The sequence below is a fragment of the Chiloscyllium plagiosum genome, unplaced genomic scaffold (assembly GCF_037043375.1).
Source record: "Chiloscyllium plagiosum isolate Xiang-an unplaced genomic scaffold, Cpla_swu_hap1 HiC_scaffold_13, whole genome shotgun sequence".
Classification (NCBI taxonomy): Eukaryota; Metazoa; Chordata; class Chondrichthyes; order Orectolobiformes; family Hemiscylliidae; genus Chiloscyllium; species Chiloscyllium plagiosum.
Genome location: NW_028270151.1, coordinates 58538922 through 58552824, shown reverse-complemented (window position 1 = coordinate 58552824; position 13903 = coordinate 58538922). Strand labels below are relative to the sequence as shown.

The window sequence follows — 13903 nt, the reverse complement described above, 5'->3', positions numbered from 1 at the left end:
GTAGGTTCATAGCACCTTGAAAGTGGAGTTGCAGGTAGATAGGATAGTGAAGAAGATGTTTTGTATGCCTTCATTTATTGGTCAGAGTTTTGAGTACAGGAGTTGAGAGGTCATGTTGAGGCTGTACAGGGCATTGGTTGGGCCACTTTTGGAATATTGCGTGCAATTCTGGTCTCCTTCCTATTGGAACGATGTTGTGAAACTTGAAAGGGTTCAGAAACGATTTACAAGGATATTACCAGTGTTGGAAGATTTGAGTTATAGGGAAAGGTTGAATAGGCTCGGGCTGTTTTCCCTGGAGCGTCAGAGGCTGAGAGGTGACCTTATCAAGTTTTATAAAGTCATGAGGGCCATGGATAGGATCAATAGACAAAGTCTTTTCCCTGGGTGGGGGTGGAGTCCAGACCTAGAGGGTGGAGGTTTAGGGTGAGAGGGGAAAGATATAAAAGACATCTAAGCGGCAACTTTCACACAGAGGATGGTATGTGTATGGAATGAGCTGCCAGAGGAAGTGGTGGAGGCTGGTACAACTGCAACATTTAAAAGGCATTTGGATGGGTATATGAATAGGAAGGGTTTGGAGGGATATGAGCCAGGTGCTGGCAGGTGGGATTAGATTGGGTTGTGATATCTGGTCGGCATGGACAGGTTTTCGTGCTGTACATCTGTAGTGACTCTAGTGAGTAACACTTATGCCACTCAAGTGTCAGGTGATGATCATCTCCAACCACAACGTATCTAACCATTCCTCCTCAACATACAATGATATTGCCACCACTAAATCCCACCCCAATCAACATCCTGAGGGTCACCATTGACCAGAAATTGAATTAGACCAGTGTGGACCTTTAAGTATATGTGGTTGCAAGACCTGGTCAGAAGCTAACAATTCTGCCCTCAGTAATTCATCCCCCAAAACCTATCCACTATCTATGGGGTACAATTCAGAAGTATGATGTAATATTCTCCATTTGCCTGTGCAGTAAGTCTAATAAAATAAGATGTGTGTCTCCACCCAAGATAAAGTCTTCACTTGATTGGTACCCCATGCATCATCTTAAATGTTCATTCCCTTTATCGTTGATGCACAGTAGCAAATTGCACCATCTAGATTATTTGGTAACTCAGAGTGGCTCCTTCCACATCTGATCTCTCCCACCGAGAAGGAAAAAAGAGGCCGCAGCTAAAAGGGATCACTAGCCCAATAGGTTTCTCTGTAAGTCACACACTATCCGGCTTAGAAATGTTACTGGGTAACTCTTCTTGAGCATTATGGTTCTATCTTGAACATTATAGTTTTAATTATATCGTGTTGAATGGATTAGAGGTAGTTCTCTATTTCTCCCTTTACATTCATGAGATTAGATCTCATATAGTTCTTGCCTTTGTTGGTTGGTCAACATCCAAATGCAAAAGTTATCTTCTTCACGTCTGACAAAGCGCGTTTCTTATTAACTTTTCTGTCTGCGGTTTCCTAAATCAATACCTCAGTAATTAAAACCTCGTGAATCTTTTTTTAAAGACACTTAATTATCTATCTTCCCTGTCCGGATTTTTAAACAACCAAAAATTGCCTTTCTTACCCAGCCGTCAATTCCCGGATGCGATTGTTGCTTGCCCTTGCACGCTATTTAATTACTGTATGGAAACTATGTATCCTGGGACTTCAATCACCTGTCTGAGTTTAATCACCTATCTGACCATGTTCCAATTCTGAAAGCTCGTTAACATGGAAATATAGGTTTCATTATTTCTCTCTGGGCCAATAACCTCTCCTTCCCCGAACTTGTTTCAGTGTTTCATGTCTAGTTTCAGAGCAGCACAACTTTACATTTGTCTCTTCGTAGCGCCACAACTAGATTAGCTGATGTTCAAATTAAAGACATCTATCAGGCTTGTTGCAACTAAATTGACACCAGCAGATCCAGCTTTTACAGAAACTCTTAACAGCTTTTGACGAGAAAAGAGCCAATGATACCATCATACCGCCCTGAGTTGAAATCTAATTTCCAGAGGCACCAAAATTGGCCAGTGGAGGAAAACATAGTCTGACCTCCCTAGGCAGCATTCTTTAGAATTAGATTAACTCTTCCTTATTTGTAAAACTATGGTGTCTTCAATCTTAACACCGATGAAGAGAAACGTCCAATACATAGAATCATTGCCAAAAAGCTTTCTTATTTTTGTTCCTCTTCTTATAATAATGAGTTTAAGACTCTCCCCCAAAATATTTCTTGAAAATGTTTGCTTCAATAATCATAATCATTTAATTTGCATTGTATTTGTAGAAATGTCTTTTAAAACATCGGATATTTTCGCATCATTGTAAATTTGACATTTTTGCAGACGCTGCAGCTAATCTTCGACATTCGGCTTGGCCTCCATTATCCCTTCCATTCCAGTAAATACCAGGTTAGTAGTCCCGTGAACATTGCGCAAAGCAGGCCGCTTCCCAGCCTTTAAGAAACTGTTGTAATGCATAATATTAGATTGACTTTAAAGATAACTTACTTTTTAATGAAGAAATAATAAGCATCCAGAATATCCCATTGTAAATTGCACAGAACATCTCGTCTACAGTTAAGTTGCAAGCTAGAAAACTATCCTGCTCAAGTTAAATATCTTCGCATCAGTTAGCGAGTTTTGAAAAGATTTGTAGCTCAGGCTGAGGTTCTGGATGTAACGCATCAGTATTTGCAATAGAAATGACATTAAAATACAATACCATTGAATTTATTCTACTTATGTTCAATTCTACCTATTTCTCCAGACAGGGAGCCTGGAACTAAAGCTGTAAACTGGAAAGGGTGTAGAATATATTTACAAGGATATTACTGAGACTGGAGTGCGATGAGTTTCAAGGAGAGACTGGGTAGGCTGGGACTTATTTACCTAGAGCATAGGAGGCTGAGGGGTGACCTTACTGAGCTTTATAAAGTCACCACGGACATGGATAAGATGAACAGCCAAGGTCTTTTCTTTAGAGGAGGGAAGTTCAAAACTAGGTGAAATTGTTATAAAGTGGGAGGAGAAAAGTTTAAAAGGGACCCTAGGGGCAACGTTTTCACATAGAGGGTGGTGTGTGTATGGAAACAGAGGAAGTGATGGAGTCTGGTACAATTATAACTTGTAAAAGACATTCGGACTGGTGAATGGATAGGAAAGGTTCAGAGGGATATGGGCCAAATGCAGGCAAATGGGGCTAGTTCAATTCAGGAAAACTGATCGGCATGGACGAATTGGACAGAAGGATTTCGGAGTTATATGACTCTATGATTCTATGACTAAAACAGCCAGAACTTCAGAAATGACATGATGAAATATCTCTGTTCAGAAAGGGTGATGTAAGTTTGGAACTCTCCTATGAAAATGACAATTGGTGTTTGACAATTATGAATTACAAACCTGAGACGGAAAGACTTTTGCTCATGAAAGGTATGAAGGGATATGGGGCAAATATGGAAATATGGAATTAGATGGAGATCAGCCGTGACTCACTGGCGGGACAGGCTCGAGGGCCTAAAAACCAAGTCCTGCTCCTTTTAAATCAAAAGTTCTCATCATTAAATACATCTTTAGATTTCAATATTAGTATCACATCTCCATAAACTCTTCCACATGTGTAATCGTAGAGTACAGGTTTGATGAGAGGTTATTGATCTGAAACCATCTCCCATCTCCACAGAGAGCAGCAGACCGGCATATCTGTTTTTATTTTGAAAGCCCGAAATTGGCCTGTACCAGTTAACGATTCTGCCGCCGTTAAAGCGAATGCAATCTCTTCGTGGCAGTGGCCAGCCTACTCCACAAATTTCACTAAATCACAACATTACCCATTTCTTTAGATTTGCCAAGAATGGAACAAGTCTTAGCTCGGCAAAATCTCAGGGCATTTTTGTAGTGAACTTTGATCATACAAAAATAACGTTTTCAAATTGATTGTTTAAAAAAACCAGAAATATGGAATTATTGGTATGAAATGCTAAACTGCGATCTTGATGACGTAGCATGGTTCTGAACTTAGGATCAGAATTAATTCTTTTGGGCATTAATCGCCTAAATCTTACAGCAGAAAGTACTAAGAAAATACTAAGATAGTATTATACATTCAGTCTATAAAAATGAAAATGTGTACTTCCACGTTGAAATCATCAAGTGAGTTTATTTTAGCATTTTCCTGCCTGCAAATATTATGGTGAAATTACACGTAACCTGAGGTTTCCAAACTGGATTCATACAGTCTATTAGATTTTTAAAGAACCTTCATCCCCACCAAACAGTAGAAAAGTAATTGAACTGCAAAAAGACATCCGTGAAAAAAAAAAGGACTGGTTTCTGGCTAATCACTGGAGTTTGGGTAGAGAAAATGTTCAGAAAAAAATAGCCAATCCCCTGCCTCTGCAAATACCTCATGCATTGCCATTGGCTCGGGCCTAAAAAGCAATAAATAAATCAATCAATGGATGGGGAAATGCATTTCATTTGGGGCGGATTGGTCTAGATGATTGGGATAAATGGTGAAGGAAACATTCCAACAGGTATGCCAATAAACTTGGTGCTAGCTTCAGTACTTTTGCTGTCGGTAGTAGAATTATTTACTCTGCAAGATCAACGTTACCATGTATTTCAACACTGGGAGTCTAGATTTTACAAAAGTATATTATTTCGCGTTGTAATCGTTAACAAAAAAAATCTAAAAGTCAACTTTAACAGCTCTTGAAATCGCGAATTACCTCTATTACTCTTAACTTTAATGGGGGGAAAGTTTATGCTAAACATTCCTAAATTAGAAAAGAACATGTTTGTGTTGCACAGATGTAAATGTTGAGATAATGTGCCTCTGAATGTGGAAATAAGTTAAAGCATTGGACACCTGTAGGAAACGGTGCATTACAGATCATCTTGGAAGGGAGTTTAAAGTCTCATATATTCTGGGTTTATTTTATCGCGTTTATCAGCGTTGTTCGGAAGATTTGTGGGCATTTCAAAGCTGTAAAAAGAAAGTAATATTCACTGACTATGACTTGTAGAAATGTGAACGTTTTCACTTGTTACCTTACAGAGTACCACTTCAGGGTTGCTGTTAATTCTCAAACTCAGTTTAAAAAAAAACATTTTAGCAACATTTGAAGTGTACTCGGAAGTGATAGGAATCACTCAACTCTATCATTCTGTAAAGGAGGAACAAACGTTCTGTTTCAATGGCTTTGCAGAACCAATAGAGCAAACCTAAAACATCCTTAGGTTACATCTTGCAACAAAGACTTGAGTTGTTTTTGGATAACTGTAGGTTTTTGGTTACCTTGATGGAAGCAAAATAACCCTTTGTCATTAAAATCTTGCATTAGTGTAGATACACAGTACCAGTAAATGCTGGAAACAACAGCCACTGTGTTTATGCCTTGTTAATGCAATTTATATAAGTGGAATGGAGAACTGCTCAGTGATACTCTAGTTAGACCACTGCTTTCAAATACTTCTAAAAGTGCTCTATTGCAAGAACCATGACCAACACCCAGTGATCTAAGAGGAATGGCAAAGATTTAGTTTCTCTCTTTTACTTGTGAATGGGGAAAACCAATAAAAGTTAATGGCCATGACTTGCTGTTTGAAATGGTTGATAATTCTGTTACCCTGCTTATTCTGCACTGTTCCCGCTTACCTCATTGTTCATTATCTAAATTGTAGCATGGACAAAGCAAACATTTGCAAATAACATTCACCAAGTGTGACTCAATATCTTCCCAAGCATTTTCCTTAAAGTAATGGAGTTGAACCAGAATTCTGCAGTCATACTGCACATTTTGTTTTTCAATGTCCAAGGGTAATAATAGACCAGATTGACACCCTTTAATCTGTATTGTTATTTATTTTTAAACTTTGAGACAATTATAAAAATCTGTGCTAGGGTTCAGGAAGTGCACAAGCAATGGATATCAGTAAAATGAAACACAGATGTCTATGTTTGTTACATTTAAAAACAATAACTGAAAGCAAAAGAAAACTTCTTGCTGAACATGGTCTCTAGATACCAAGACTGTGAATGTTGTTAAGATATCAGCTGATGTTTTTACTGAAAAAGTCAGACTCTGGACAGGCACCTTGCTTGATTGATCATGTTTTGTTTTTCTCTCGCTGAAACATAAGCTCAAAATGTTGCAGATTTCTGCTTTAACAATAAAATGGTTTATTAACAAAAGAAATAACGAAGATAGAATAAAGCAAACCAGCTGCTTTTAACAGGAATAAACAATGTTTGAACACAGATTGCATTTTTAATTATCAATCCTAAAACCCTTCTTTATAAATTGAAAATAAAATAAACAGCCTTTGGACAGTAAGCAAAACACAGCCTTGGTATAGTATCCAAAAACACACCTTGCCTCGTTCCCAAAGACACCATTGACATAATACTCACAGTGGAGTCTCAGCTCAATAGGCTAAAGTCACTTGTGATTTTAACTTATAGACTGGAACTACAGACAGACTCTTCCTGAAGCTATTACACTCCTGAGCTTAAACATATTCACCTTTAAGTAACCTTTTTAGGGTTCTACCTCTACATTTCTGACCTGGGACAAAGACTAATCCTTCACTGTAAGGTAACCCAGTTCTGTATATTTTCTCCCAGGACCCCTAGTCTGTACAACCATATTCATTCAAACATTTCTCTGGACTGTCTGAATTTTAAGTAGATCTAAAAACAGAACCTCTGTCTCTCCAAACTGTAAGTGTTTCCCTTAATCTTAAAAAAAAGTACGTTTCAGGAATCTCTACCAAACCTTGAAGTCCCACTATTTTACTCGCACATTCACAAAATGATCTAAGATATAGGAAATCCATTCCTTTTAAAGCCAGGCTTCAAAAACTGTTTTAAAAGAAATCAAAATAGACACAGAGATACTAACAAGTTTATTATTAAATTTAGACATCTGCAAAGCCCGCATCTTACTAATACAAAAACTAAAAAAAATTAAAACTTTCAATAAATGGTATTGGATGTATCACATGGTTTGCATCACAATACCTTTTGAATTATAGTTATTCACAGCATTTAGCCAATAGTCTGCTCTACATCCAAACTTCATGGAGTATAATTCTCTTGCTGATTTATAACTGAAAGATGAGCTTGACATTTTCATTTTCCCCAAATATTTTTTGTGCAGTGAGGCAAAAATATTAGTACATATAACTGCAACTGAGTAATCACAACTGAAATGTGGCAATTCATCATTTGTATTTAATTTTGAATGCAACACTGATTCCACTAATCCAAAATAATAATTTCAGTTCTTAATAATGCAAAGAAAATGTATGTTTTCTCAAAGATGCCATGGAGAAAACAAATACATTTTCCATGGCCAAATAGACAAATATAGACGTAGGTTTGCTCACTGAGCTGGAAGGTTCACTTCCAGACATTTCGTCACCCTACTAAGTAATACCTTCAGTTGGCTCAGGCGAAGCACTGCTGATAGTTCCTGCTTTTTATTTATATGTTTGGGTTTTGTTGGGTTGGTGTTGTCCCATCCATCCTAGTACAAGCCAAACAAAGACACGCATGAGAATTCCTTGAAGCATGGCATTCCAACCGGAACCCTATCAACAAACACATCGAGTTAGACCCCATCTACCACCCCCTGAGAAAAAGAACAGGAAGTGACTTCACCACAGGAAATACCATCACCACAGGAAATAACATCACCAACCCAAACATATAAATAGAAAGCAGGAACTAATAGCAGTGCTTCGCCTGAGGCCCACTGAAGATGTTACCTAATAGGGTGACGAAATATCTGGAAATGAACCTTCGAGCTCAGCGAGCAAACCTATATCCAGAACCTTGACTGAGCTACAAATCTTCGCAAAACTCGCTAAGGCAAATATAGAAATCTGCTGTACAAACATAGGTTTTGTTGATTATGCTCTCTTGGTTTGAAACAGTGGACTTGGGTTGGAGCCCCATTCCACAATTTAAACATATTGGTTTATTATTTCAGGGTAGTAAAAGGGTTGGGATTGTTTTAGGCTCCTTAGAAAGAGTTGCTGACTTATGTTTTCAAGGGACATTTAACAAAAGGCAATAGGGAGATCAACAGACAGGGTGGTGGGCTTGTTCTTAAAACTGGCAGGTCAGTTTGACTTCTCCATCAAGAAAGCAGCAGTATGTCATGATGCCTGTAATTAAAGGTGAGGCTTTTTCAAAATAGAAGTGCCTTCTCTCTAAATTTTTAAACTTCAATTAAAAATTGGCTCTTAGCCAGGCCATCAAATTGAAGCAGTAGGGGAGTCCTTCACAGCATGTCCTGCAACCATTTATGCACCCAGGCAGGCAGGGAGTGATTTCCCATCCACGGGTCTGCCTCCAGGAGGCTGTCTCTAGATTTCTGAACAATCTTCTGCCATTTGGGACCTGTAGGCACCAATGGAAAAATCTTAATCTTAACATAAGTTGGCAACCCACTGGGTAGTCCTGCTGCACTCTCCTCCTTCATTACCTCTCTGCAAAAATGTCTTGAAGCTGGAAACCATTCTGGCTGGCAAGGCTATTCTTAATGCCAGCTAGTCTCCAATGTCAGTCTTGGCCGGGAGTAAAAATCTAGCCTATGTTTCTTTGTCCCAGGGAATCAGTTAGATAGCCAGGGTTGCATTTCACTATTCAGAAGAAGTGTAAGCTTGTATTTCATGTTGTTCTGACCAAAATATTTCCCTCAACTCGCACAGCCCAAGACTGATTGCCACATCATTCATCTCGCTGCTACTGAAATTCTTCTCATTGTGAATCATTTTAAGATACTTTTCCCCATTGTCCTCATCTATTCTTATTCCATTTTGAAACTATTACTGATTAGGAAAAATTACTAATTGTTCTGAATTATTTTTAGTTCAATCCTATTTTAATTTGAATTTTAGTTCTATCAATGAACAATAATTATTGCACCTTACTGATGTTGTAGTTATTATGTAGCTGTTGCATCAATGCAAAGTGGGCTCATTGAATCAGATATTGAAGTAGAACCCTGAAGTCAGATCCCCCCCTTGTCTCTGAATAATCTGCAGGTTGAGATGTACAACATAAGAAACATAATAAATAGGAGCAGCGTTTTGCTCCTGGAGCCTACACTGCCGTTTGCATCATAGGTAGACAGGGTGGTTCAGAAGGCATTTGCCTTCTTTATTCAGACCTTTTAATATAGGATTTGGGATGACATATTGAGGTTGTCCAGGATGTTGTTGTTTTGGAGTACTGTGTCCCATTCTGGTCACCTTGTTGTTATAGGAAGGATATTATTAAGCTGCAGAGGATTCAGAAAATATTTACTAGGATGTTGCCAGGAATGGAGGGCTTGAGTTATAAGGAGATACTAGGACTTTTCACTGGAGCATAGAAGGTTGAAAGGTGACCTTATAGAGGTTTATAAAATCATGTGATAAGGTGAATGGCAGATGTCTTTTCTGTAGGGTGTGGGAGTTCAAAACTAAGGGGCATATGTTTAAGGTGAGAGGAGAAAGATATAAAAAGGACATTAGGGCAACCTTTTTACACAGAATGGTTTTCATGTGGAGTGAACTTCCAGAGCAAGTGGTGGACGAGGGTACAATGTTTAAAAGACATTTGGATAAGTACATGAATAAGAAATGTTTGGAGGATAATGGGTCAAGTGTAGGCTGGTAGGGCTAGTTCAGTTTGGGATTATAGTCGGGCTGGACTGTTTGGATTGAAGGGTTTGTTTTGGTGCTGTATGACTATATAACATCATGGTTCATTTACTAAGGCCCCAAATCCTCTTTAGTGCCAGCTCCTCATAGCCCTCCACTCTTCAGTATTTCAATAATCTATCCATCTTATCTTTAAATGTTTTCAGTAATCTGGCCTCCTTAACTCTCTGGAATAAAGAATCCCAGATATTCATCACTCTTCAAGAGAAGAAATTCCTTTGCATCTCAGTTTTAAACGAGTACCACGATTTGCAGGAATTATTTTCTCTAGTTTGAGATTCTTCATTTGTGGAGATATCTTCTCAATGTTTATCTTGTCAAGCCTCTTCAAAATTTTACATGCTTCAAAAGGATCCTCATTCTTCTAAGTTCTAGTAAATAATTGTTTAGCTGTTCTCGATACATCATCACCTCCATCTCAGTAATCAGCCGAGTCAATCTCTTTTGAACTGCCTCTAATGCCAGTATATCCTTGCTTAAATTTTGGGACCGAAAGTATATGCAATACTCCAGATGTGGCCTCACCAACATTCTGTACAGTTGTAACAAGGCCTTTCCTTATTTTTAATAGAGTTTAAAAATAAGCAATAAACTTATTGCAATAAAGTTCAACATTCCTTTTGACTTTGTAATTACTTGCTGCACTTGCATGCTAACATTTTGTGTTTCATACATAAAAACCTCAGATTCCTCCAGGCTACCCTTTTTTGGAGTCTCTCTCCATTTTAGTAGTAATCTGCCTTTTAATTCTTCCTACCAAAGGTGCAAGACCTCACATGTTTCTACATTAAACTCCAGCTGCTAAGTTTTTGCAGATTCCTTATGCCCTCATCACAACATGCTATCTCACATATTTTAGCATCATCAGCAAATTTGGATACACTCTGTAGCCTCCTCCATTAATTGCACCTTTCCAGTCTAAAAAAGACCTGTTCATCCTACTCTGACGTCTGTGTATGAACCAATTCTTAATCCACAATAATCCCATTTTTCACAATACGGTGAGCTTCTAGTTTGTGCTATCTAGCATCTTTGTGACACCTTACTCAACTACCTTCTGGAAAAGTATGAAAAAACTGTTATATGGGACCTTGTGAAAACCTTAATCAACTTTAGTATTTTTAATGCCACAAGTGTGTGGTAGTGTGGCTGAGTGGTCTAAGGTGATGGATTTAAGCTCCAGTCTCTATCAAATTATGAGTTTGAATCTCACCGTTACCAGCATCACGGATGAAGTATTCCAGGTAGTTTCTTGAGAAAGACCTTGGCAGTTTGTGGTCCTTTCCTTCTGGGTGTTTGTGGCTCCTCAGGTCTCTGATACTCTTGTTGATGTTAGCAGGAAAATTAGTGAGAAGTCTAGCCATCCAACGGCCCTTCAGATCCCTGATTTAGGGGAATTTGCATGTCTAATGTTGGTCCTCCGTGTCTCAGTTGGTAAGTATGTTTGGCTGAAAGCTTGGTGGCTCAAGCCCACTCAGGTACAGAGCCTCAAATATTTCAGATCAAGCATTGAGACCGAACACGTACTGACATTGCACCCGTGATTCACCCATGAACTCATCCATGATTCACCCTGACTCCACACGAAGCGAGACAGGGACACACAGCAGGATGTGACCCCATTGTCTCCAACTCCCCGCTGCCAGCTGAAAGCGGCCACTGCAGCTTCAGTTAGTGGCTTGTGCCAAGCTTTGGGACACAGCTTATAGAAACTCCTTCCCTCATCAATGGTTCCTCCTGTGACGGGGGCAAAAATCCATTTTAGCCTGTGGCTTGTTAGTCTAGGGGTAAGATTCTGACTTAGGGTTTTCTATAGTGTCGAGATGCTAGATGTCCTGTGTTCAAATCCGAGACAAGCCCTTGTCTCTTGTCTTCACTTGAGTGGCTTGGTGACTCAGTGGTTAGCACTGCTGCATCACAACACCAGGGACTCTGATTTGCTTCCACCCTCTGGCGATTGTCTGTGTGGAATTTGCACATTCTCCCCGTGTCTGTGTGGGTTTCCTCCCACAATCCAAAGATGTGCAGATCAGGTGAATTGGTCATGCAAAATTACCCATAGTGTTTTAGGTGCATTAGTCAGGGGTAAATATAGGGTAGGGGAATGGGTGTGGTTGGGTTACTCTTTGAAGGGTCAGTGTGGACTTGTTGGACCAAATGACCTGTTTCCATACCGTAGAGAATCTAATCTTAAAGTGATCTTGTGTAGTATTGTTCTTGGTATTCAGATAACATGGTGTTTTATAGTTCTTAAAGTAACTTTCAACATGTTGTTTTGCTTTTAAGGTGCCTTGTTTCATATAGGCTGCAAGGCTAACTTTTTGATCTTGATGTCAATTATATTTCGTTACTGTTACTGAGGGAAGAGGCACGTGCTTGTGAATTTCCATCCTCCACGATTCAATCCTTTAAACACAGATAAGCTTCCCTGTGTTCTCCAAATTTAATTAAAAGCCAATAGACAGGAGAAAAGTGTGTTAGCATGATTGCATGAAGCTCTGTCCTGGCATACAAAGTGCAGTGTGTTCTCTCCCAGTAAAAGTTTAGCTTATTTTCATTTACACTGTAAAAGTAGAAGTTTCCGATTAGTAGTTAAATGTAATGTAAACATATTCAATACAAATGTGAGATACTCTGGCTGGCTCATGCTGGAGAAGACCACATGACTGTCAAAGCAATGGAAGGATATTTTCAAGATTAGATTACTTACAGTGTGGAAACAGGCCCTTCGGCCCAACAAGTCTACACCGACCCTCCAAAGAGCAACCCACCCAGACCCATTCCCCTACCTTTACTTATTCACCTAACACTAAGGGCAATTTAGCACAGCCAAATCACCTAACCTGCACATCTTTGGACTGTGGGAAGAAACGGGAGCACCTGGAGGAAACCCACACAGACACTGGGAGAATGTGCAAACTCCACACAGACAGTTGCCCGAGGCGGGAATTGTACCCAGTGCTAACCACTGCCACTGTGCCACCCTCCACTGTGCCACCGTGAAGATGCGAAAGGTCTGCTCAGTACAGGTTTGTGTTAATGGATGACTCTGGTTGGAGCACCTTTTTCCATTCATAACTGGATGCTCAAGGGGAGTCAGATCTTCTTCAGAACTGGAAAAGGTCAATGAACCTGAAACATTAACAGTGCTTTCTCTCCACTGCTGCCAGACCTGCCGAGTTTCTCCAGCAATTTCTGTTTTTGTTTCAGATCTTTAGCATCCATAGTTTGTTTTATTTTGTGGCTTCTGGATGTAGGTCCAAAGAAGACTCTCTCAGATAAAGGAAGCATGGGGGATTCCAGGGGGTTGGCAGTAGATCTGCGAATGTGCTTCCTGTGGTCAATGACCAGCTGGATATTCATTTACTGGAAACCTTTTCTGTTCAGGAAACTGGCTAATTTACAGGTGCATTGATGGCCTATGGGGGAAAACATGACTTCCTGAACCTGAGGGATTCATTGGTGACAAAGCCCAATGTTGCTTATGCCTGTGCAGATCCATCTGTTGTGGTGGAATAGGCATCTATCCTCTGGAATATGGCATCTATGACCTACCTGATGGCATGATAAGCTGCAGACTGTGAGGTGTCATTCAGCTTTGTAGATGATCCTCAGATGTATAAAAATGCAGCATATTGATCACCTTGATGGTTGCAAGTAGGGGTATCTGTGGGTCATATGACATTTGGTCTTTATGTACCAGAACATAAATATCTTGACTATGGTCTCTCACCAGCTGTGCTCTGTCATTTGCAGATAGTTGACTCTTAGCCAGCAATCCCAATCCTTAGATTAGTGCCTTCATCCCCTTGTAGCTCTTTTGCTGTGCTCTTGTGGTCTCCTCATGAATTTTCTCTTTGCTATTTTGCTGGAGTGACTCCCATTTGAACTCTATCAGTTGGCACTCATTTGTTCACTGGAGCTTCCCCTGCCAACATCTGGTCCTCAAGTAATGCCAGCAAACTTACATCGATTTCTGGAATCCTGCCACTCCACTCACAAATGGAAGCCGCTTAGCTCCTCTGTGCCACTGCTTGAGCAGCTGAGCATAATTCTTTGCTTCATGATTACGTTGACCTATGTCCATTCACCCTGATGGCTCCATAATAGCAGCGGCTTCTCAGAATCCACAACCAATTAATTGGAGACTTCTAGGTTCCCAAATCCCCTTGTTCATCCTTTC

General features: G+C 39.7%; 1 protein-coding gene across 1 annotated transcript in view; it reads left to right on the top strand.

Moving 5' to 3' along the window:
- Nucleotides 1–4501: 4501 nt before the first annotated feature.
- Nucleotides 4502–13903, top strand: part of otol1b (otolin 1b) — a 31308-nt gene continuing 21906 nt past the window's right edge. The window contains exon 1 of the mRNA XM_043702926.2: nucleotides 4502–4538. Coding sequence (XP_043558861.2) covers nucleotides 4502–4538 — 37 coding nt within the window. The remainder of the gene's footprint in view (nucleotides 4539–13903) is intronic.